Source organism: Hemitrygon akajei, chromosome 21 (genome assembly GCF_048418815.1).
Source record: "Hemitrygon akajei chromosome 21, sHemAka1.3, whole genome shotgun sequence".
Classification (NCBI taxonomy): domain Eukaryota; kingdom Metazoa; phylum Chordata; class Chondrichthyes; order Myliobatiformes; family Dasyatidae; genus Hemitrygon; species Hemitrygon akajei.
Window position 1 is genome coordinate 27,048,306 of NC_133144.1, and position 26,591 is coordinate 27,074,896.

Consider the following 26,591-nt stretch of genomic DNA (forward strand, 5'->3'; position numbering starts at 1 on the left):
TAGCAAAGGCATGGACGGCTATGGACAAAATGCAGATAAAAGGGACTAGTCTAGATGAAATAGGGTGGTCAGCATGAACATGATGGGCCAAATGGCTTCTTTCCAGACTGAACAACTCTGTGCTAGAGTGGAAGACGAAACTACAAAGTCTCTGCTATCAATTGTGTAACAGAGAAAGGAAAAGTATAAAAGGAGGCAAGAGAAAGGGGCTTTCCAAAACGGACTGCGTCATTAATTTGCAGAGGAGGCCAGGATAGAGTGGCCATGCACAGAAAGATGGAAGTGAATTTCCAGTGCTGGTGGATATGCAGTGGCTGAGGGAGCAAGACTGAAGATGGGAGGGGAAATCCTGACAGTCTTGAGACCAGTTCAATGCAATTCCCACTGCTGCCTGTAAGAAGTTTGCACATTCTCCCCGTGACTGCGTGGGTTTCCTCTGGACGCTCTGGTTTCCTCCCACTGTCCAAAGACGTACTGGTTGGTAGGTTAACTGGTCATTGTAAACTGCCCCATGATTACACTCGGATTAAATCAGGGGATCATTGAGCAGTGCAGCTTGAACGGCCAGAAGGGCCTATTCCGTGCCTGTATCTCAATGAATGAATGAATAAATACACAAATAAGTACATTTTCTCTTTTTACAAAGGATTTTAAATACTTACTGTGTTATTTTACAATTTGTAGTAGCAACGTATTGCCCTGTGTAGTGAATGTTGCATCTGATAACATTGTTAGTGAAATCCGATTCTTGTATAAGATAGTTGGGATTTACTTGAAGCTGTAGCATAAAAGACAAGTACAGTATTAGAATATATATTTTCACAAGATAATATTGAATAAAGCAACAATTTGTTAGCTCTATACCTTTAGAATATATTTCCCAGGTTGGACATCTGTAATGTCAATCCACTGACAGTCAATATCTGCATTGTAGGTGTCGTAGCAACCAGGACTCAGTCCCTAGAAGGGCAAAGAAGGTGAATATGTTGTTTGTTAGCATTCTGCAACAATGTCTAAGAATGGAGACAATAAAGTTAGTATGTGACATCGAGGAAAGCTCCCACAAACACTGAATAGCCCCAGCTAAGAGAATATCATTTCCCATTCTCTAGAACTGCTAGGTATTAGCATCCATAATGTTAATGGCGAGTTCCTGATATGTCCGCATTTCTCAGCAGTTATCTTAAGAGAATCTGCCAACTGAACCTTGAACTAAACTTCTAGCAGCAAGTTTTCTCCCAAATAAACAATGCAGAGACCCTGCAGAATAAATCTCACAAAATGCTTAGGCAGCTGACTAAGCCACACTCCAAGCCAAAATGGCTGTCAAATAGTTCAAAACTTTGTGAGCATCTGTAACATTCGTACAAAAGCTAGTATAAGTTTGATTACTCATAAAAAATCCCAAATGTGCTATCAATTTCATGATATAATGACAGCAAATAGGCCAAAGTTGCTATATCAAAATGTACATCACAGAATCATAAGGAGAAAGCAAATCTTTATCCCATCTTTGAAAGAATATCCAGTTATACTTGCCTATTCCTCTTTTGCCACAGCTCCACAATTCAATTTTTTTCATTCAATATTCAATTCCATTTTGGAAATTACCACTGAACACGTTTCTATCACCTATTTAGGCTGTGTAAACCAGTGTAATCTGCAACAACAATTCTTAGCTTTCCTCAATTATAGTAATTTGTGCCTTCTGGCTAAACAACTCTCTTGCCAATGGAATGCTCTGAATGTGAATGCCTATACAATGTGGTATGCAACATCACAATATACACATTGTGCAGCAAATGTATATCTAAAGAAAAGGTTTAATTACAAAGCTTTGTTTACTTCAGAGCCGTATCTTAGACTTGGCCCATTCACCTCCTCCCTCACTTCAATTCAGCAGCCCCAAACAGTCCTTCCAGGTGAGGCAACACTTCACCTGTGAATCAGCTGGGATCGTCTATTGTATCCGGTGCTCCCGATGCAGCCTCCTCTACATTGGTGAAACCTGTCATAAATTGGGGGATTGCTTCGTCGCCCCATCTGCCAAAAGCAAAATTTCCTGGTAGCCCAATATCTTACTTTCAATTTCCATTCCTGTTCTAGCGTGGTGGTCCACGGCCTCCTCTTCAGCCATGATGAATCCAACCTTTATGGTGGAGCAGTAACACCTTATATTCCATCAGGGTAGCCTCCAACTTGATGGCATGAATACTGATCTCTCCTTCCTGTAAAAAACATTTGCCTCTCCGTCCTCTCTTCTTCTGGTCCCCACTCTGGCCTCTTACCTCTCTCATCTGCCTATCACCTCCCTCTAGTGTCCTGCTTCCCTTTCCCCAATGGTCCACTCTCCACTCCTATCAGATTCTTTCATCCCCAGCCCTTTATCTCTCCTACCAACCTGGCTTCACCTATCACTTCTAGCTATCCTTCTTCCGCTCCCCTCATCTTTATACTCTGGCATCTTCCCCCTTCCCTTCCAGTTCTGAAGAAAGGTCACGGCCCGAAACGTCAGCTGCTTGTTCACTGCCATAGCTGTTGCCCGATCGGCTGAGTTCTTCCAGCATTTTGTGTACGCTGCTTCACTAATTGCTTCCTTTCCAACATAACATCAGCACTGGGGATATTCACTGCCAAATGCACAATGTTTCATGCCACGGGTAGAAGGCTGAGAATGGAGTTGAAAAAAAATCAACCAGAATGTATTGGTGGGGTAGAATCAAAGGGCTGAATGGCCTAATTCTGTTCCTATATCTTATGGAATTGATATATACCAACAAGAATCAAAGAAAGATCTCAGCAATGTGCCTCATTGCGTACTTGTCAGGATCTCCAATCTGGGAACATTCAAGAAGTTTGGAAGGGTGATGCCAATAGAACATACCAATAAGGGCTTTACCAAACTAATCCCTGATTCACAACCCAAGTGTTGCATCGCTTTGTTTGGGCATTCTCAAGATACACTGGTGTGTCATCAACCACATCAGAACATCATGTGGGCACAAATGGAAAATTAATAAAAGCAACAGTGTTACTTTGGTCATAGAACCCAACCAGTAGGTATAGTTGCATCTTTCAATGGAGGAGAAATAGGACTGCACAACTTCTCCGCCGAAAGTCCTGCTTTCCCTTCTTCTCTTCAGACCATATATATGTTACTCCAGTACCTACCAACATTTGCAAGAAGTCACAATTTCATGAAACAAAAAGTGTGCAGTCTATATAAAGTGGCAATTTACAGCAGTGAATTCACTAACCAGCACATCTTTGTGATGTGGATAGAAACCGGTTCACTTGGGGCAAGTGCACACAGTCACAGGAAAAACAGGCAAACTTCACACAAACACACACAGTCCTGGAGGTCACAGTCAAAACCATGTCCTTGGAACTAGAAGGTACGGCCAGCTGTTTGCATGCCTGGAATAGCTGGGGAGACATATTATTGTTTGTTTGTTTTTTTTTTCGAGATACAGCAAGGTATGATGCCCTTTGGTCCCAATGAACCTGTGCTCCCAATTACATCCATGTGACAAATTAACCTACTAACCAGCATGTCTTTGGAACGTGGGAGGAAACCAGAATATCCAGAGGAAATCCAATGGGCACGGGGAGAACGCACAAACTGCTTACAAACAGTGACAGAACTGAAACTGGGTCACTAGCGATGTAATCGTATTACCTGAACTGTTATGCTACTGTGACGCCCCTTTGATTTGAGGAGTTGGGCCACTTCTGGCTCGACTGAGCCCGCTCTTTGCGTTCGCTTCCTGTAGGACCTCAGCGCTGGCAGAACTCAGCCCATGGTGGGGTGGGGAGGTGAGGCCATTTAAACAGGAAACATATCCTAATCCTATGCTTGGACTGCCCTAATGATCTTTCAATGTACCGTTCCATCCAGGGACTGTTCCACTGTCTGTAACTATCACAGGTAATCAGAGACATTTAAAAAAATAACTTTATAAAATGAAAATAAATTAAAAGGCTAAAAGGTAAGTAAATGTAAAACTTCCTGCATCAACCCAGGTAAGTGTGAGGTGGTTCATTTTGGTAGGTCAAATATGATGACAGAATATAGTATTAATGGTAAGACTCTTGGCAGTGTGGAGGATCAGAGGGATCTTGGGGTCCAAGTCCATAAGACACTCAAAGCTGCTGCGCAGGTTGACTCTGTGGTTAAGAAGGCATATGGTGCATTGGCCTTCATCAATCGTAGGATTGAGTTCTGGAGCCAAGAGGTAATGTTGCAGCTATATAGGACCCTGGTCAAACCCCATTTGGAGTACTGTGCTCGGTTCTGGTCGCCTCACTATAGGAAGGATGTTGAAGCCATAGAAAGGGTGCAGAGGAGATTTACAAGGATGTTTCCTGGATTGGGGAGCATGCCTTATGAGAATAGGTTGAGTGAACTCAGCCTTTTTTCCTTGTAGCATCGGAGGATGAGAAGTGACCTGACAGAGGTGTGTAAGATAATGAGAGGCATTGATCATGTGGATAGTCAGAGGCTTTCTCCCAGGGCTGAAATGGCTGACACGAGAGGGCATAGTTTTAAAGTGCTTGGAAGTAGGTACAGAGGAGATGTCAGGGGTAAGTTTTTTTTTTAAGCAGAGAGTGGTGAGTGCATGGAATGGGCTGCCAGCGATGGTGGTGGGAGGTGGATACAATACGGTCTTTTCAGAGACTCCTGGACAAGTACATGGAGCTCAGAAAAATAGAGGGCTATGGGTTACCCTAGGTAATTTCTAAGGTAAGGACATGTTCTGCACAGCTTTGTGGGCCGAAGGGCCTGTATTGTGCTGTAGGTTTTCTACACTTCTATGTTTCTAAACACGTAATTCCCATACCTTTAATGAAATTTAGTGACCACACTGAAATAAATAAGACCATATTGGAAACAATGAATTATAGTTGCCATGACAATAAAGCGCTGGATAGGAGGCACATTTGACATGCTGAGTTCAGTATATTAGTTACATTTAGTGCAGCCGTGCTGACACTTTTGTGTTCAACGCTGCATACAGTCACGCAAGTCCAGGACTGACTAACTTGCGCACTGCGGCTAAGCAATACTGTTCTATCTCAGTTCACTACGATCAAGTCCTCTATAAGTATGGAATAAAGATCTAATGAGAAAGTTGGCATGTAGTCACCCAGTTAAAAGGTTAAAAAACAATAAGAGTAAACTACAAAAGAGACAGAGGGTGTCACCTGCTTGCAAACTGCAACAGGAAGATCGGGCAGTATTACAGGACCTACAAAAATTCATTTCCACACAAAGCCTGCAACGACCAAAATAGATTTCTGTAAAAGACAGTTACTGCAGAAGTTATAAATACTGTAACAAGGATTTTAGCAAATGCCATTATTGTACCATTGTTACACAGGCTACATACTGTTAACAATACCTGCAATATACACCCACTGGGCACTTTATTATGTACATCTGTACACCTGCTCATTAATGCAAATACAAGGTCAAAGTTTAATTTATCGAAGTACATGTATGCCACCATATAAAACTGAAATTTATTTTCTTGTGGGCATTCACAGTAAATACAAGGAAATAAAGCAGAATCACAGAAAAACTGCACAGAAAATGGACAAACACCAACGTGCAAAAGACAACAAACTCTGCAAATACAAGAGGAATAAAAAAACAAATAAATAAACAATAATAACAGCAGCTTGCGATAAAGAGTCCTTGAAAGTGAGTAAGGGAGTCCTTAGGTTGAGAGAACAGTTTGTCGTTGCAGTAAGTTATCACCCCTGGTTCGAGAGCCAGATGGTTGAGGAGTAATAACTGTTCTTGATTCTGTGGTGTGGGTCCTGAGGCTCTGTATCTCCTCCTTGATGGCAGCAGCGAGAAGAGAGCATGTCCTGGGTGGTGAGGGTCCCAGATGATGGGTGCTGCTTTTCTGTGATCTGTTTAATGGTGGGGAGGGCTTTACCTATGATGGACCGGGCTGTGGCCACTACTTTTCGTTGGCTTTTCTGTTCAAGGGCTTTGGTGCCTCCGTACCAAACCACGGTGCAACCATTCAATATACTCTCCACCACGTATCTATTGGTTTATCTAAGTTTTAGATCTCATGCCGAATCTTTACAAATTTAACAAGGCAGAGGTGTTGTCATGTTTTCTTCATAATGTAAAGGCCCTTATGTGCTGAACTCAGAACAGGCCCTCAAAAACACCGAGGACTTTAAAGTTGTTGTCCCTCTTCACTTGTGATTCCCATGACGACAACTGGCTCATAGACCTCTGATTCCCTCCTCCTGTAGTCAATAATCAGCTCCCTGGTCTTGCTGACATTGAGTGAGAGGATGTTGGTGTGGCACCACTGAGCCAGGTTTTCAGTCTCCCTCCTATGTGCTTATTCATCACCACCTTTGATTCAGCGAATGACAGTGGTGTCATCCCCAAATTAAATATGGCGTTAGACCCAAGACTCAAGAGGTACTGTAGATGCAGGAAATCTCGAGCAATGCACACAATGTGCTGGTGGAGGTCAGGCAGCATCGATGGAAAAGAGTAAACAGTTAATGTTTCAGGCCGAGACCCTGATGAAGCGTCTCAGCCCGAAACACTGACTGTTTTTTTCCCATCCATAGATGCTGCCTGACCTGCTGAGCTCCTCCAGCGCTTTATGGAAGTGGCAACGCAGCTGTGCTTCACCACACTGTCATAAGTGTAAAGCGAGTAGAGCAGGGAGCTAAGCACACAACCTGTGGTGCACCGATGCTGATGGAAATTATGGAAAGCATGTTGTTGCTAATCTGAACTGATTGAGGTCTGCAAGTGAAGAATCGAGGATCCAGTTACACAAGGAGTTATTGAGTCTGGGAGCTTTTTGATTAGTTTAAAGGGGATGATGGAATTGAATGCTGACCTGTAGCCAATGAAGAGCATCTTGACGTATGCATATTCACTATCCAATCATATGGTAGTAGCTCAATGTATAAAAGCATGCAGACATGGTCAAGATGTTCAGACCAAGCATTAGATTGCATGAGAAAGGTCATCTCTAAGTGACTTTGACCATGGAACGTTTGTTGGTGCCAGACAGATTGTTGGTTTAAGTATTTCAGAAACAGCTGATCTCCCAGGATTTTTATACACAATGGTCTCTGGAGTTTATGGAGAATGGTGTGAGAAACAGAAAACATCCAGTGAGTGACAGTTCTGTTAGCAAAAATGTCTTGTAAATGAGAGAGGTCAGAGGAGAATAGACAGACTGGTTCAAGCTAACTGGAAAGTGACAGTAACTCAAATAACCATGTGTTACAACAGCGGTGTGCAGAGGAGCTATTCTGAATGCACAAAACATCAAACCTTCAAGTGGATGGGCTACAGCAGCAGAAGACCACATCGGGTACCACCCCTGTCCTTAATAAAGTGGCCACTGAGTGTAAGCCTCCACACCAAATGTATGTCTGACATTGTATTAGCTGGACTCAGCGAATCTGTACCAGTATATTAGCTTCTCCTGAGATAAATACTATTTTGACGATCGGGATGTCTTCACATCTTGACTTTGAGACACACGGCACGACATGACATGACAGTACTCTGGCATTTTCAGAGTTAACTCTCTTAACCAGCTATAAATACATTATATCAACCTAGTTTTATTTGAGTTGAATTAATACAGGGCAACGCCATCTAGCTGAAAATAGAACCACACATTAACCCGAGCATTCAGCATTTCTACATAAAACAACCTCCAATTAATAATCTGTCTGATAGGATGCATGCTAAATTAATCAATAACAGATTTAAGAAACATAATTCTTATGTACTGACCTTGCTGGTAAATCAGAATGCTTCAGAATAAAAAAAAGTAATAACTTCCATTTGTAACTTTGCTCTTATTTCCAAGTAATACATTTTCCTTAAAGGAATACTCAAACACCATTCGCTCTTTTTCCAAAGAATCACAGTAAGGTCACAACAAGCAAAAAGGCCATTCAGCCCATTGAGCCCATGTCAGGACTAAGCAAGTACAATCCAATAGACACACTCCTCCACCATCTTCTTATGACCTGTTTCCTTTCCTTTCTATCCCATGTGTCTTATTTTGTCATGCATTCAGGCAGCAGAAACATTACTGAGTTGCTTGGAGGTTTGTAGCAGCAGATCTGCCTCCAAAGTGGAAAGACCCCTGGCTAATTAAAGTTCTTCAGAGGGGTGAGCACGACAATCTTGGTTCACTCTTCAATGCAGAGTCCCAGAATTATACAGTACAGTCACATGCTACAGTTCACTTCCTCTGGGAGTTCATTCCATATATCCACCACCATGTGTGTGATAAACTTGCCCCTCAGGTCTTTGTAAATATTTTCCCCTCTCACCTTAAATCTGCACCCTCTCATTTTAAATACAAGAGATTCTTCAGATGTTGGAAATCTTTAGCAGCATACACAACATGCTGGAGGAAATCAGCAAATCAGACAGCATCTTTGAGGGCATTAAACAGTCTCAACATTATGGGAAGAGACCCTTCATTAGGGACTGATGAAGGACCTTGGCCAGAAATGCTATCTCTTTATTCGCTTCCATAGATGCTGCTGGATGTTTAGACCATAAGACATAGGAGCAGAATCAGGCCATTTGGCCCATTGAGTCTGCTCTGCCATTCAATCATGGGTGATTCTTTTTCCTCTCCTCAACTCCATTTTCAGGCCTTCTCCCCGTAATTTTGGATTCCGTGTCCAATCAAGAACCTGTCAGGCTCTACCTTAAATATACCCAATGACCTGGCCTCAGCAGCTGCGCGTGGTAAAGAAATTTCTCCACATCTCTGTTTTAAATGGACGCCTCTCAATCCTGAGGCTGTGCCTCCTTGTCCTAGACTCCCCCACCACATGAAACATCCCCTCCACATCCACTCCATCCAGGGCCTTCAACATTCAAAAGGCTTCAATGAGATCGCCCCTCATCTTTCTAAATTCCAGTGAGTACAGACCCAGAGCCATCAAACATTCCTCATATGATAACCCTTTCATTCCCAAATGAACTGCTTCTGGATTCTCCTGAATGTCAGCAAATCTCCTCCTAGATGAGGAGCCCAAAACTGTTTACAATACTCAAGGTGAAGCTTCACCAGTGTCTTATAAAGCCTCAGCATTACATTCTCTGCTCTTGTATTCAAGATCTCTTGAAATGAATGCCAACATTGCATTTGCCTTCCTCACCACTGGCTCAACCTGCAAGTTAACCTTTAGGGTGTTCTGCACAAGGATTCCCAAATCCCTTTCATCTAGGATTTTGTGTATATCTACAGTTTTAGAGCTCCCACTCTGTAAAAAAAAACCCAACTGTGACATTCATCTTATCGATGTACTTCATGCTTTTATAAATCATTATAGGGTCACCTTTACCTGCTACACTCCCAAGCCCTCAGCCTAGTAACATCCACATAGAAATTTCCTGCACTCCTTCCAGCTTAATAGCATCTTCCCTGTAGCAGGACATCCAGAACTGGGCACAATTTTCCAACTGAGGTTTTACCACATCTCGTAGAGCTATAATATGTCTCCAAGCGATTACTGCATTGCCTTCTAAGTAACATCTCATGTACCTTGTCCAGTGGATGTAAAAATTATAAGGGCAATATTGTGAGGAAGGGCAACAAAGTTCTCTTCGTGTCCTAGACAATATTGATCCCTCGATCAACACCAATAAAGGAGGTTATCTGGCCATTATCACAAAACACAAAAGCAATTAGGAGTTGGAATAGGCCTCTCAGTCCCTCAAACCTGCTCAGCCATTCGATATGATCAGGGCTGATCTGCCCCAGACCTCACTGCCTCTGGTCTGTCAGTTTCTCTGTCCTTTCAAACATTAGTCACATTGCTGTGCAGAACTTCCAGCCTGTCTTCTGACATTACACCATGGACTAGAGTCTGAGTTATAGGGAGAGGTCAGCCAGGCTAGGTCTTCTTTACTTGGAATGTAGGAAAATGAAGAGTGACTTTATAGAAATGTTTAAAATAAAGAGAGGCAGAGATAAAGTGGACAGCAGCAGTCTTTTCACCAGGATAAGAGAGACCAAACCTAGGAAGAATAGATTTGGGGTGAGAGGGGAAAGAATTAAAAGGGACCTGAGGAGCAACTTTTTCACATGAAAGGTGATGGGCATACAGATGTTGATCTACCAGATGATGTGGGTGAAGCAGGTAGAATAGAATAATGTAGGAAGCAATTAGATAGGTACATGGAGGGGTAGGGCAGATTGCAGGAAATGCTGGATGGGCATAGAGATCGGCATGGACTAGTTGGTTTGAAGGGCCTGTATCCCTGCTGTACTGCTCTTTGAATCCACTTACGGTTCAAGAGTAACCACTTCTGTAGCCATAGAAGCAGCTTACCTGCAAACCCATCCCCAATCAGTTGTGCTAAATGTACTTGGCTGTAGCAAGACCACATTATACCCTATCACCAAAATTCCACTCAATTAAAATTCTACTATATTACATAATTTTGACAACCAGGGTTAAATATCTACATTGCTTATAATGGCAAAACTGAGTATTAATGAAAGAGCATGGGATGTGACCATCAGCACAGAGCAGAGGAGAGTACTTATGCTTAATCTCCATTGTGGATGAATGGACATGGTGATTTGCTAATTTAGTTTGTGTTAATTTATGTTTGTCCTAGCCTTGTAATGTACTGAGCTGCTGCTGCAGAAAGCTAATTTTCATGGCATTTATACCTGGTGTATGTATGCCTATGACAACAATAAACTTGAACTTGGGTAATTTGTCTGAACCTATGAAGAAGGCACACCAGCATCTCTACTACCTTAGAAGTTAAAGGAGATTTGGCATGTCATTTTCTGATAAACCTCTAAAGATATACAGTAGAATGCATCACTGCATGGCATGGAAATTCCAGTGCACAGGAAACACAAGAGGCTACCAAGAGTGGTGGAGTCACACCATGTGTACAGCCCTTCCCACTACCATCTCAGGACAGACATTGATTATCAGGGATCTCCACCATTTGAGCCACACCCTTGTCTTGAGGCTGTCATCAGGCAGAGGAGATACAAGAGTCCTGAAGACCCACTCCTCAAGGCTAACCACCTTCTTCCCCACTGCCATCAGGATTTTCAACCAACCTGAAAAACCGCAGTGCCACTTCGGACTATATCTCTTTTTATCTGTCTCAACCTATAGAAACGTCACATTTATTTTGGATAATTTATATTTTCTATTACGTTTATGGTTGTAATGTATTGCGCTGCAGCTGCCAAAAGCATATGTTCCTGGGATTTGCACCCTGGGTATGGGTGTCTCTGGCAATAAATTTAAGCTTGAAATGCATTTCCTACCTGAGTGTGCGATGTGCAGGCGTAACGCTTCAAGTGACCGAAGTCGCACGTGGTGTCCTCCAGGCAAAAACTGGCCTTGTGACCCTCAGCCACCTTTCTGCCAGTAGCAGCATCCAGTAGGTCATAATGGCTGAACTCGTCCATGCTGTGATAATGCCTGGGAAAGAAGGGAATGCACAAATTAACGGAGATCTTTTCATTCAAGATGTGCATTGCTTGGATTTCTACCAGCACCTCTGAAACCAGCAACCCTCTACTATGAGGAAGGTGGAGGGCATTAAGGATGGCAGAATAGTACAACGTGCAAGTTTCCCTCCAAGTACCACTTCATCTCAGGTTGGAAACACATTACCATTCCTTAGGTCTACCCTGACAGCACTGCAGTCTCCACCACCAAGAAGGTCCAGGTCCACAAAGACATGGTATACACCCCCGCCCCGCCAGATCCACTCCAAGACCTACAATATCAAAAGTCTGAAATATGTTTCCATTCCTTAGATCTAAATCCTGCAGAAATTGTGGGAGCACATTTCCCCAAAAGGACTACAATGAAGTTGGTTCCCAACTCCTTCTGAAAGGCCATTAGGAATGGGCAATAAATTTGGGGCAATTCATACATTCCAATCAGGATGTCTATCTAAACTAACTCCTTTTGCCCGCATTTGACCCAGATCCTACTAAATTTTTCCTACCTGTTTATCTATCCAAGTGCCTTATAAATTTGTTACTGCAGTTGCTTCAACCGCTTCTTCTGGTACTTCATACCATATATGTAACCCGTATAAAAAAGTTCATCTCTCAACTTAAACCTATGCCCTTATGCCCTTTAGTTCTTGATTCTCCAGTGCTGGGGAAAAAAGACTGTGTGCATTGACCCTATCCATGTCCCTCAGTACTTTATTGCTCAGTTCATTAGTTAGTTGCAGTTTGGTCAAATCTAATTGCTTTGACAAAGTCAAGTTGCTTTGTCCTAACTCCATTAATGATCTAAGACACAAACTCAAATTCATTAACTAACATGAACATTTTAAAATTCTAGACTGAGTTATGGAGATTATGAAATCATTAGACTGTCACCTAAGTCCATCTGGTTCACTAATGTACTTTACAGATGCAAATTTGCTACCTTATCCAACTTAGCTTATGAAATGCAACAATCAGCTAGAAAAACACAGCAGGTCAAGCAGCGTCTGTGGAGGCCTGGTATGCCAAATTATCTGCCTGAGGTCACTAGAACCTGCAAAAAGTTGTGGACACAGCTCAGCACATCACAGAAACTAGCCTCACTTCCATGGACTCTGTACTTCTTGCTGCCTTGGTAAAACAGACATTCTCCCTTCTCGGATCTCCTATCGGGCAGAACATACACATGAAAGCATGTGCCACCAACTTCTATCCTGCTGTTTTAAGACTATTGACTAGCTCCCAAGTATGTTAATATGGACTTTTAATCTCATAATCTACCACATTATGACCTTGCACCTTATTGTCTGCCTGGTCTACACTTTCTCTGCAACACTTCATTCCACATTCTTTTATTCTTTTCCCTTGTACTATCTCAATGCACAGAAGTAATGAAATGATTTGTAGATAGCATGCAAAATAAAGCTTTTCATTGTACCTTGGTACATGTGACAATTATAAACCAATTTACCAATTTTTCATTATTCCAGATACAAAATCTTGTATTTATTACTTGGCCTCTGAAATAAGGCCATTAAGGTGTTACTTATGAATGTGTATGATGTGAATTTAAAAAAGACTTAGCCAGTACCCGTTGGGAATGGACTGTCCTTAGCCCAGTACACATTTGCTTAGCTACTGCAGTGTTGCCAAAATGCCCTGCTGTTCCAATGTTGGAACTGCACCATGTAGTCAGAGCAACTTTGCTGCACTTGGCTTCCGAGACTACCTTCTAGTGCCAATGTGCGAAATAATCCATTACCTTAATGAATAAAAGAAATATCACGAGGTCAAAAATTCAGGACCAGAGATTTGAACACCAGCTGACACTAACGGTGTGTAGATTAGATGATTCATTTGCCCCCAACTCCACCATGGATGGTCCCAAGCACGGCTGCAAAAGGGGGAGCGTTGGGTGGGAGCCGAGCAACCTGATCCTGTCAAAACCGACAGCTACAGAAACAGCAACAGAAGCTCCAAAGACCTCATCCCTGGGAGAGGAAGGATATTCACCTAGAAGACATATGACGCCGTGTGGTTAAAGCGGAAGCCACAAAACCAATTAACCTGCGGTCCAAGATGGAGAACTCTGGCAGGCTGCAGTCGGCGCCCTATGGGCTTAAAGAGAACTTATTCCTAGTGTGGAAGTGAGTGATAGAACCTGGGGGGAGTTGATGGTAATGTGAGGAAGATAAAATGGGGTAAGGTAGATGCAATGGGTCATTGATGGTCAGCATGGACTCAGAACTAAAGGGTCTGCAGCTGTGCTGGATCTCTGTATCCTCGGGCTGTGACAGTTATTGACACAAACTTCCTTAGAAGTTTATGAAGCTCGGCATGTCATCTAAAACTCTGACAAACTTCTACAGATGTGTGGTGGAGAATATATTGACCGGCTGCATCACAGCTTGATATGGAAACGCCAATGCTTTTGAATAGAAAGGCTTACAAAAAGTAATGGATACAGTCTCGCCCATCACAGGTAAAGCCTTCCCACCATTGAACATGCTTACATGGAGTGCTGTCACAAGAAAGCAGAATACATCATCAAGGAACCCTTCTATCCAGGCTGTGCTTTCTTCTTGCTGTTGCCAGCAGGACCCATACCACCAGGTTCAGGAACAGTTATTAACACCACCCCCCCCCCAAACTATTAGGCTCTTGAAACGGGAGGGGGGGGGTTATAACTTCATTCACCGCTTCATTGAACTGTTCCCATAACCTATGGACTCACTTTCAAGGAATTTTCACCTTAAGTTGTTGATATTGATTGCTCATTTATTATTATTATTATTAATTTTTCCCCAGCCCAAGCTGGTAAAATCTGAGGTACAGGCATAGGCAAGCATGCTCATTTGTCAATTGCTAGGAACTTTCAGAATATTCTAAGTGGTGTTTAGTATTGTGGCTTTCTGAAGATTTACAAAGATATTGCATATTAATGTTACTGTGTAGTGACTTTGGGATGACACCAGTTGTAGATATTATAATCGGAACAATATATGCCTTGCTTGCGTTCCAAAATCTTTCAATTTCCTCACTTAATTCAGCATATTTCTGGTGTTTTTCAAATTGATTTCTGTAAGTTGTGTGTGTTTGGAATGGCTGTATCTATTAAATAAGTTGTTCTTGCTTGTTTATCCTGTTATTACTATATCCGGATGGTTATTATGGATTGTCCTATCTGTAATATCTGCTCAGTCATGATTTGTGGTAGTCTGACTCTAAATGTTTACCACTTGATTGTGTCTGCGTAAGTAATCAGATTGTGCAAACTACTATAGGATCCTGTAATGTGTTGGATTTTTTCTGGTTTTTCTCAGCACTTTCTACATTTTTCACCTTGAAGTTGTTGGCCTTTTATGTATTTTTAATAATTTTTGTGCTAACTACTCAGTCCTGATTATTATTTCTTTATTTTTCTTTCTTTTTTTGCAGTTTCATTGATTGCCTGGCCTGTCGGGTGCAGTCTTTCATCGATTTTATTGTGGTGCTTGTACTTACTATGAATACAACAAGAAAATGAATCTCAGAGTCGTATATGGTAATATATACAGTACTTTGATAATAAATTTACTTTGAACTTTGAACAATGCACTTCTGCGTATGCTCCAATGTACATGTGCCAAATAAAGCCATCCTCATTAAAATCTTTAAATCATTACAAATCTGCAGCTCAATGATTAATTTAAATATCAAACATATCATACAGGACAAACTAATTTTCTCTTTTTGATGCAGGCGCCATTCTGTTGGGACACTGGCAGGCCATGCATTCACTGCTAACCTCACACCGTCAGAAGGCAGTTATGAGTTAACAACATTACAATGGATCTGTGGTCACATTAAGTACAGATGACAGATTTCCTTCTCTGATAGTTATTAGTGAACCAGGTGGGTTTTTACAAGAATCTAGTTATTTAATTTTAAACATTGCTGTACAAATTTATTTAATGAACGGTCAGAATCATAAATAGCATCATTAAAATGCTTAGATTCCTTTATTTCTACCGCAAGAAAATGTCTTGGTAGGTTCACACAATTTCTTGCATGACACAGTTTTACAGTATCAATAAAACAATCAGCAGGAATATCTTAATGTTCCAAAGTGCTTCACTAGCACATAAACTGTGCACAGATGGACGCACTAGAACAAAGATACATAGATGCTTGGAGGGAACATTAACACTTTCCTATCACAGTCAATAGCAGGAAGCGGCTTCAAGAACAAGTCTACTGTAGACTAATTTTTGAGATGTGAAGCTAATTCCAAGATACTACAGTACTGTGCAAAAGTCTTAGGCACATACCTATAGCTAGGTTATCTTTGCATGATACTGTAGTAACTTTATGTATTGCACTGTAGCACTGCCGCAAAAAATCTAATTTCATGAGATACGTGAGTGATGATAAACCCAATTCTGACATGGGTCTCTATGCTGGACTCAAAAGTGTGAAGGGATCAGGGAGAGAAAACTCATGGTTGGGAAAAGGGGAAGGGTGAGGGGAGGGAGTGGGAAGTAAAAGGGAGACATTCTGTAATGATTAATAAACCAATTATTTTGAATCAAATGACTTTGCCTGGTGTCTCAGGGCTGTGTCTGTCAGTACCCACAGCACCCTCCCCCACCGCCCTGGCACTCCTCCTATGTCACCTGTCCCTCAACTCTCCCACAGCGTTCCACCCTCATCACTCCCAACATCCTTCACTCCTGCTAGATTTACAAACTCACTCACTGCTCTACGTTGACAAATATAGTCCTGTGCAAAATCCTCAGGCTCACTAGCTCTCTCTCAGCTATACGGTATAGATCCCTCCAAGACTTTTGCACAGTACTGAACACTAAACCCTGGAATGAAAACATGGCCCCATCACATGGCTAAAGACATTGGATCCATATTCTTTTGAATTTAGAAGAATCTTTGAAGAGCTTTGAAAATGAAGGCAATCTTATTGGAGCATAGAAAAATCTGAGAGGACATGACATGACAGGATAAATGCTGAGATATCTCCACTAGCGGGAGAATCTTGAGTGTGCGAACATTGCTCCAAGTTTAGAGAGTTATTTAACAACATGACGCGTCAGAACTTCTCGGTGAGCATGGCGAATCTCTGGAATTCTCTACCCCAAAGGTTAAGTAGCACTACAACCAGAGATCATGAGTTAAGGGTGAAAGGTGAAAAGTTTACGAGAAACATGAGAGGCAACTTCTTCGCTTAGAGGTGTATGAGTGTGAAACAAGCTGCCAACGAAAGTGGTGCATGCGAGCTCAATTTCAACGTTTATGTGAAGTTTGGATAGGTACATGGATGGTTAGGGGTATGAAGGTCAATGGGAGTAGGCAGTTTAAATGGATCAGCACAGACTAGATGGGCCAAAGAGCCTATTTCAGTGCTGGACTTTTCTATGACTCCACGACTTAGAGAAATGGGTTCATTGGGGTTATTTAAAGGGGTGCTAGCTACATTTTTCAAAGATTGCGGAATTGAAGGCAATAGGAATATGAAATGAGGAAATGAAGGCATATCAGCCATGATCATATTGAATGGCAGGTCAGGCTTGAGGAGCTGACTGGTCTTTTATTTTCTTATGCCTTTTGCCAGCTGCATCCAGAAATACTAAATGGAAGACTTTCTCCTCAATACCTGCCAGTGAAGAAGCCAGTTTTCATGCTGGGTCTAAACTTATGGATATAATTTACATGATTAAACTTTCCTCCATTCAAAGTAATTTGGCAAAATAATTCTGCTTCTATTTGAAGTGTTGGCTGTAGCGGATGTGAGATAGATATTGCAATTGGCTGAGTAAATCCTTTCGGAAGAGAAGCCTCCAACTCATTGGCAAACGTGAAGGTCAATGTTAATGAGTGTGACTGACAACATTTCTAGAGGTGAGCCATTACACAGGAAGCAATAAATTTGCTAGTAATCTGTTCTTTGGTGTAGTGAAAAAGAAAGAATTAAATTCCTAATGTGAGTCTCACATTTTATCAACACAACTCAAAAGGGTTTTAAAGCCAATTGGAGACAAACAACTGAAGATGCTGGAATCTGGGACTACACACAAGGCACTGGAGAAACTCTGCAGCCAGGCAGCATCTATGGAGGGAAATGGATTATCAATGTTTTGGGTCAAGACCCTTTATCTGTACTGAAAGAAAGAGGGAAGATGGCCACCATAAAGAGGAGCAAAGGGAGCGACCTTCCTTTCCTATCAGATTCCATCACCTACCGAACTTTGCTGCTTCCAACAATCACCCCCCCATCCGCTAATCCCACTTTTCCCTCCTCCTCCTCAACTATGTCCACCTATCACTGGCTAGCTCTTGCTCCACCTCTTCCCTCTACCTTTCTATCAAGCCCCTTCCCCTCAATCTTTCAGTCCTGATAAAGGTTCTCTCCCCAAAGTGTTCTCTGCCCATTTCCCTCCGTAGATGCTTCCTGACCTACTGAGCTCCTCCAGCACAAGTGCTGCTGTTCATGATTGTAAAGATAGCAAGTACTTTAGAAATGAAGTCAGCATTGGTGGTGTTGAAAAATTTCCAATCACAGATTATTTAGTACATACTTAATTTTCTGAGGAACGGAGTGCAATACTTGGAAAATGCCTATGACAATGGAATAAAAATATGCATCATTCTCTGACAGAGAAACAAAAGGTGAGATATAGGCTATTGTATAAAGCTCTCTGCTTGCGCAATGCATACCACAACAAGCTAGATAATACATCCTGAGGACAATATCTTTAAATTTGATCAAAAGAGTAGAACCGTTATCATCCAGTCCAGTTGTGTGCTGGGTTATAACAAACATAAGGACCATACTGATAGGAATGTTTGACTTGGAAAGCAAGACCACTTGGCACAAAAAGTGATGACAGCTTGAAAGGAACTTCTCTTCCCCTCCACTAACACTATGACGCATGGAGAACATGCACAAAATGTTTTCCTCAATACAGCTGGCAAGAGAAACAATGACCTGGTGCCAACATTATCCGCCTTCTAATGATCTCATAAGGAGCTGCTGGGGACATTCAGTAAGTTGGATTTGTCTGAGAGGAGAATTTCCTACTGCCAGTCAGAAAAGGGGAAGCATATTCAGCTAACAAAGCCAATCGATGAGCTGAATTCTATACCTTGTGAGTCTTTGCACTATACAGCGGCATGCAAAAGATTGGGCACCTCTGGTCAAAATCTCCGCTACTGTGAATAACTAAGCAAATAAAAGATGACCTGATTTCCAAAAGGTGTAAAGTTAAAGATGACACATTTCTTTAATATTTTAAGCAAGATTACTTTTTTTAATTTCATCTTTTACAGTTTCATAATAACAAAAAAGGAAAAGGGCCTGAAGCAAAAGTTTGGGCACCCTGCATGGTCAGTACTTACTAACAACCCCTTTGGGAAGTATCACAGCTCACAAACGCATTCTGTAGCCAGCTAAGAGTCTTTCAATTCTTGTTTGGGGGATGTTTGCCCATTCTTCCCTGCAAAAGTCTTCTGGTTCTGTGAGATTCTTGGGTCGTCTTACATGCACGGCTCTTTTGAGGTGTATCCACAGATTTTCGATGATGTTTAGGTCAGGGGACTGTGAGGCACCATGACAAAACCTTCAGCTTGTGCCTCTTCAGGTAGTTCAATGTGGATTTTGAGGTGTGTTTAGGATCATTATCCTGTTGTAGAAGCCATCCTCTTTTCATCTTCAGCTTTTTATTTTTACAGACAGTGTGAAGTTTGCTTCCAGAATTTGCTGGTATTTAAATGAATTCATTCTTCCCTTTACCAGTTAAATGTTCCCTGTGCCACTGGCTTCAACACAAGCCCAAAGCATGATCGATCTACCCCTGTGCTTAACAGTTGGAGAGGTGTTTTTCATGAAATTCTGCACCCTTTTATCTCCAAACATACCTTTGCTCACTGCAGCCAAAAAGTTCTTCATCAGTTCACAGGACCTGTTTCCAAAATACATCAGGCTTGTTTAAATGTTCCTGATGCTGAATTTTCTGGTGAGGACGCAGGAAAGATTTTCTTCTGATGACTCTTCTGTGAAGGTCATATTTGTGCAGGTGTCACTACACAACAGAATAGTGCACCACCACTCCAGAGTCTGCTAAATCTTCCTGAAGGTCTTTTGCAGTCAAACGGGGGTTTTGATTTGCCTTTCTAGCAATCCTACAGGCAGTTCTCTTGGAAAGTTTTCTTGGTCTTCCAGACCTCAACTTGACCTCCACCATTCCTGTTAACTGTCATTTTCTTAATTACATTACAAACTGAGGAAACAGCTACCTGAAAACATTTTGCTATCTTCTTCTAGCCTTCTCCTGCTTTGTGGGCATCATTTATTTTAATTTTCAGAGTGCTAGGCAGCTGCTTAGAGGAGCCCATGGCTACTGATTGTTAGGACAAGGTTTGAGGATTCAGAGTATTTATAAAGCTTTGAAATTTGCATCACCTGTCCTTTCCTAATGATGACTGTGAACAGCCATAGCCCTAACAAGCTAATTAACGTCTGAGACTTTGGTAAAAGTTATCTGAGAGCTCAAATCTCTTGGGGTGCCCAAACTTTTGCATGATGCTCCTTTTCCTTTTTTCCACTCGAAAATTGTACAAAACAAAAATAATACACTAATCTTGCTTAAAATGTTGAAAAGAATGTTTCATCTTTATGACTTTTGGAGATCAGTTCATCTTCTACTCACTTAACTATTCACAGTAACAGAAATTTTGACCAGGGGTGCCCAGACTTTTGCATGCCACTGTATGTGTTGTATAAGGACAGTTAGGATAATCATTGCAGGAAGGGAGAAGGTAAATGGCCCCTCAATTTGACTCCACCATTTAGTAGGAGGCTGATCGTATGCTTTGGTTCTTTTCACCTCAATTCTATTACTCCAATCCCAATGATGGTTCACAACTCAAAACACTGACCATCTATTTCTCTCTATAAATGTGGCCTGACATAACCAGTTCCTCAGTTGCTGTTATGCTCTATATTCCACAATCTGCAGTCTCTCCTATCTCTCTTAATTCTATTACTAATTGGTAACTGAGCAACCCCACTGGATCTACAGCCTCTGCGTAGAATTTCTCAGTGAAGAAATTAATCTTTACCTGTCTCCAATGGCCAACTCTTTATTCTGAGTCTGTGCTCCCTAGTTTTTTTAAAACCTGACAGCCTACTCAGCTTATTTCTTTCAATATGATCACCTCTAAAAGTATAGCCTACTTGTTCAATTTTTCCACTTGACTAGGGCAGGTTGCCACTTATCTGAACTGATTCATGACCTACAGACTCACTTTCAAGGACTCTACGTCTCATGTTCTCAGTATTCTTTTTATTATATTGCACACTGGTTGTTTGTCAGACTTTTTTTTACATATAGGTTTTCATAGATTCTATTCTATATCTTTATTTTCCTGGGAATGACTGCAAGAAAATTAATCTCAAGGTACCTGTAGTATATGGTAACATATATGTACTTTGATAATAAATTCACTTGACATAGACTTAAATTATATAGAGCGGGCACGAAGGTGTCCTGGAGTGACAAGACTGTCCTACACATACTGTACTTTATAAGATGAGGAATGATCTCACTGAAATATATAAATTAGAAAGGTAGAGGCCATTTCACTAGTGTAGAGGATGCAAAACAAAGAGGGGCCAATTTAGGAGAAGGGGGCAGCTATTTGGGATGACATTACACCGCAGACAATGCATCCTCAGTCACTGAGTGTTTTCTATAAGACCACAGACAGAGCAGCAGAATTAGGCTGTTTGGATCATCGAGTCCGCTCCACTGTTCAATCATGGCTGATGTATTTTCCCTCTCAATCTCATTCTCCTGCCTTTTCTCTGTGGCATTTGATGCCCTTATTAATCAAGAACCTATTGACCTTTGTTTAAAGTATGCTCAATGGCTTGACCATTACAGACACCTGTGGCAATGTATTCCACAGATTCACCACCCTCACATGGGGATAGATACAAGATAAGTTTGTGAGGATAAAGCATTTCAGATTAAACTCAGTCTGGGGAAGCATGAGGTTATTCCAAGTCCAATCCAAAGAAAGAAACACTTGGTATTTTTTCCCTAATCCAAGTGACAAAAAAATAAAAAGTAAACAAACGTAATTGACCAGGAGCTACATCGCATCCACAAAAAGTTATCAAACAGAGATGCTGGAAATAATCATGCAGACAGGCAGCTTCTGTGGAAAGAGAAACAGAGTTAATGGCTTAGATCAATCAGTAATGCTCATAGACCGAATGAGAAGATTATTTGGGCCTGATGCAGGGACATCAGCAAACAAGACCAAACTTTGCCAGCATCCTGAGGATCTGCACAATAGTAAATTGGAAGCCTGTAGCATTTGTGGAGTGAGCTGCCTTCAGAAGGTCCACTGTTCATTGTTCTGGGTTGGATCTTCCATCAACCAATGAGCTTGCAGTTGGGAGTACAGGGATTCCTCAGGCTGCAGAAGACCCAGTTTACAGAAATCCAGCCTTATAGATCTTTGTAGTGTCCTTGATGCAGCATTTATCCACTTGAAAAGAGACTGGTGTATTTATTTTGGATTGATACACGTGCATATGAGCCATTCTGCTAACGTAGGGCCTCACCATGCAGGGCAGGCAGGGAATAGGTAGAACAATGCTGGTGGACAGCATTGATCCCATAAATTTTCAAATTATTTTTCACGGCAGTAATAATAAGAAATAGCTTTATTATTCATTAGCAACTGGATGTAATGGTGAATATTTGATGAAATTAATGAATTCTATGAACTGTACGCAAAGCAATATGGTTAGCTACAGAAAACTGACACATTTGACTTAGGGAAAAATCAGTTTACAGCGAGACATCCGAAGTCTCATATGTCCCTCTGTTCCTGCACATCCTTTAGAATTGAACCACCTAATATGTTCAGTCTTCATTATCCCTCCACTCCCTTTTAATTTTAAATGCCCAAAGGTACAAGTTCTGAGTTCCCATTCATTCAAATTGGACAAGTGATTTTAAATGCGCTTAGTATGCTAAATAGTCAGAGGAAAGATTATGAATAATAGCTCAGAAATTCATTCTCCATCTATGGAGATAAAGCTGTACACAATGAAAACTGCCTCAGAATTCAAAGTTAATGGAAGGGTGGAGAGACAATGAACAAGACTTTGTCGCTGTTGTAGAGTGTGTTGAATGTGACCGACTGGGAGTAAAATGTGAGGTATATTGTCTTTTTCCCCCTCACCTAATTCTCCACTGCATTCATGTTAAATGGAAGCATGGGTAATCTGCAAGCAGCAGAGATGCTCCTTTGATGTAAAATTGGGTCTGACCAAACCAAAATATTTTCAGTGAAGCCACAAGAGTCTGCAGACGTTACGATACGGAGTAACTGATTCTGGAGGAACGTAGCGGGCCGAACAGCGTCTATGGAGGAGGGGGAAGGAACTGTCAACGTTACAGATCAAAATGCTGCACCGGGAATGTGTTTCAATCTCTTTCTCACTCTACAATCTCCTTGCATGTTGCTCTCCCTGCTGTCCACCAGCATTGTTCTTCCTATTCCCTGCCTGCCCTGCATGGTGAGGCCCTACGTTAGCAGAATGGCTCATAAGCACGTGTATCAATCCAAAATAAATACACCAGTCTCTTTTCAAGTGGATAAATGCTGCATCAAGGACACTACAAAGATCTGAAACCACTCACTAATTCCGGCAGTCAGTACAACGTCTGGCTTCCCATTTCTGCATTAGAGAGGTTAGATTGCTGACCCAGTTTCATTCTCTCCTACACAATGGCTAACAATTCAGTTACAGAGGCTTCTCTGTCCCTTTATTAGTTATCATGACTTTGGGCAAAGAGTTAGAATGATTGGCAGAAACTGCAAAATCTTTTATCTACATTGATACAGTTCAGCCTTTGTGGTAGTGAACTTTTGACTTGTTTGTGACAAATATTTTACATAGCTTGCAGTCTTGGCTTTGCATAATTATGGATGGTCTGCAAACTCCTCAGCCAAGAGGAAAAGCTGCACTATTGTGATTCAGGGTTGCGGCTCAGTTTTTCTTGGGAGATTGAATGTTACTGACAACTCACTGGAATTTACTACCGTTTAGTGCTTACAATGGGTGGCTCAATGGAGAGTTGCTTGTGACTTATTTGGTAGTAGTATCCCTCCCCTGTGAATCAGAGGGTTATGAGAATGACTCTGCCCCAGTATAGAAACATAGACTGCTACTCCAGTATCCCAGAAGGATATGAAACCACTCACTAGTTCTGTAGTCAGTACAACCTCTGGCTTCCCATTTCAGCGTTAGATACGGATTATAATTAAAACCATCATATATAAGAGCAGAATTAGGCCATTTAGCCCATCAGGTCTGCTCCGCCATTTCACCATGGCCAATCCATTTTTCCTGACAGCTCCAATCTCCCACCTTCTCCCGGTATCCCTTCATGCCCTGACCAATCGAGAATATATCAAGCTCTGCCTTAAAGACTTGGCCTCCACAGGTGCCTGTGGCAACAATTTCAACAAATTCACCACCCTCTGACTAAATAAATTCCTTTTCATCTCCATTTTAAAAGGACACCCATTATTTTGAGGCTGTGTCGTCTAGTTTTAGACTCCTCCAACACAGGAAACATCCTCTCCATATCCACTCTATCAAAGCCTTTCACCATTTGATAGATTTCAATGAGGTCACCCCTTATTGTTCTGAATTCTAGTAAATACAGGCCCAGAGCCATCAAATTCTCTTCATGTGACAAACCATTCAATCCTTGAATCATTTTCATGAACCTCCTTTGAACCCTCTCCATTTTCAGCACATCCTTTCTAAGGGGCCCAAAACTGCTCACATTACTCCACATGAAGCCTCACCATTGCTTTAAAAAGTTTCAACATTACATCTTTGGTTTTCTACTTCGGTCCTCTTGAAAGTTATGCTGGCATCTCATTTCTCTTCCTCACCAGACTCAACTTGGAAATTAACCTTTTGGGAATCCTGCACAAAGATTCCCAAGTCCCTTTGCACCTCCGATTTTTATATTTTCTCTCCATTTAGAAAATAGTCAACCCTTTCATTCCGTTTACTGAAGTGCATGACTATACACTTTCCAACACTGTATTCTGTCTGCCACTCCTTTGCCCATTCTCTTAATCCAAGTCCTTCTGTAGCCTTTCTACATCCTCAAAACTACCTATCTTCATATCGTCTGCAAACTTTGCAATGAATCCATCAATTCCATCATCCAAATCAATTGTAGATTATGTTGCTTCACCGTCTTCATTCTCTCCTGCGCAATGGCTAGCAATTTAGTTGCTGGGGCTTCTCTATCTCTTTTTGTATGTTACTGTGACTTTGGGCAAAGAGTTAAAATGGATTGGCACAAACTGTACAATCTTTTATCCATATTGATACAGCGAGAGAGATGTCAGTTCTGGATACAATATTAAATCAATGCCCCTTCTTCTCTTACAGGTGAGTGTGAAAAACGATTGGTACTACTTCAAAGATGATGCCGCTCTCTGATATTTAGTCTACAGTCAAATGCTAGAGAAGTAGATTATTTGATCCATGCTGCATTGTTGTTTATGACAGCTTGACTGACTTCTGCCCTTCCTGCATTACAACGTTGGCTATGCTTAAGACGACCTTGAAAGAATTGCAAGAGCTGAGAGTACAATGCTGTCCGTGACAACATGCTGGGTGAAATGTTGGCAATGGGCAGGTAAGGTGATAAGGTGGCGACGGGCAAGCAAGGAGAAAAAGTGACAGAGGGAAAAAGGGATGAGGAATCCCCATCTTTTTTTCTCTAGTCCTGCTGAAGGCTCTCGGCCCGAAACATCGACTGTACTCTTTTCCAATGAAGCTGTCTGGCATGCTGAATTCCTCCAACATTTTGTGTGTGTTGTTCAGATTTCCAGCATCTGCAGATATCTCATTTGTGAAAGTAAGATTGGTTACATTGCTGATTCATGCTCCCAAGAACAAACCTACTGCCCAGTCCACAGATTTGTAGGTTACACTTGCCATTTCATCCATGCAGTTCTTGAATACTTTGAGGATTTCACCCTCAACCACCCTTTTAGGCCATGGGTGATAAAGGTCCATGAAGTTCTCTCCAAACCACAGTAGCGTTGCAGTTAGCATGACACTATTACAGCTTGGGGCATCGCAGTTGGAGTACAATTCCAGCACTATCTGTTAGGAGTTTGTACATTCTCCCCATGACCGCATGGGCTTTCTTTCCCAACCAACCATACTTTGCTCCTCTGACAAAACAGAAGGACAAACAGACTGTATAACAACTCGTATTCTCATAGACAACATAGAAACAGGCCCTGCTGCCCACCAACCAGTCCATATGAACCCATCACCCAGTTCATAGCCTATCATACCTTGGCGATTCAAGATGCTTCTTAAACGTCATGAGAGCAGCCATCTCCACCACCTTCCTAAACAGTGCACTCCAGATTACAACCGCTCTCTAAATGACAAAATGTTTCCTCAGTTCATTTCACTCTTAAGTTCTTTCCCCTGCAACCTAACCAATTGATCTAAAGTGACAACCACCCAGGACATGCTCTCTTCTCATTACTACAATCAGGGACGAGGTCCAGGAGCCTGAAGATCCACATTCGATGTTTTAGGAACAGCTCCTTCATCTCCACAATCAGATTTCTGAATGGTCCATCAAGTCAAGTCAACTTTTATTGTCATTTCGACCATAACTGCTGGTACAGTGTATAGTAAAAATGAGACAACGTTTTTCAGGGCCGCGGTGTTACATGACTCAGTACAAAAAACTAGACTGAACTATGTAATAAAAAACAACAACACAGAGAAAGCTACACTAGACTACACACCTACACTGGACTGCATAAAGTGCACGAAAACAGTGCAGGCATTACAATAAATAATAAACAGGACAGTAGGGCAAGGTGTCAGTCCAGGCTTCGGGTATTGAGGAGTCTGATAGCTTGGGGGAAGAAACTGTTACATAGTCTGGTCGTGAGAGCCCAAATGCTTTGGAGCCTTTTCCCAGACGGCAGGAGGGAGAAGAG

At 41.7% G+C, this 26,591-nt stretch overlaps 1 protein-coding gene across 1 annotated transcript in view; it reads right to left on the reverse strand.

Annotated features, from left to right (window-relative positions):
- loxl1 (lysyl oxidase-like 1) overlaps positions 1 to 26,591 on the reverse strand; it is a 120,480-nt gene that overhangs the window by 12,381 nt on the left and 81,508 nt on the right. Inside the window, exons 4-6 of the mRNA XM_073025049.1 lie at positions 11,334 to 11,490; positions 865 to 960; positions 663 to 778 (exon numbers count right to left, since the gene is read on the reverse strand). Of these exons, the coding sequence (XP_072881150.1) occupies positions 663 to 778; positions 865 to 960; positions 11,334 to 11,490 (369 nt within the window). The remainder of the gene's footprint in view (positions 1 to 662; positions 779 to 864; positions 961 to 11,333; positions 11,491 to 26,591) is intronic.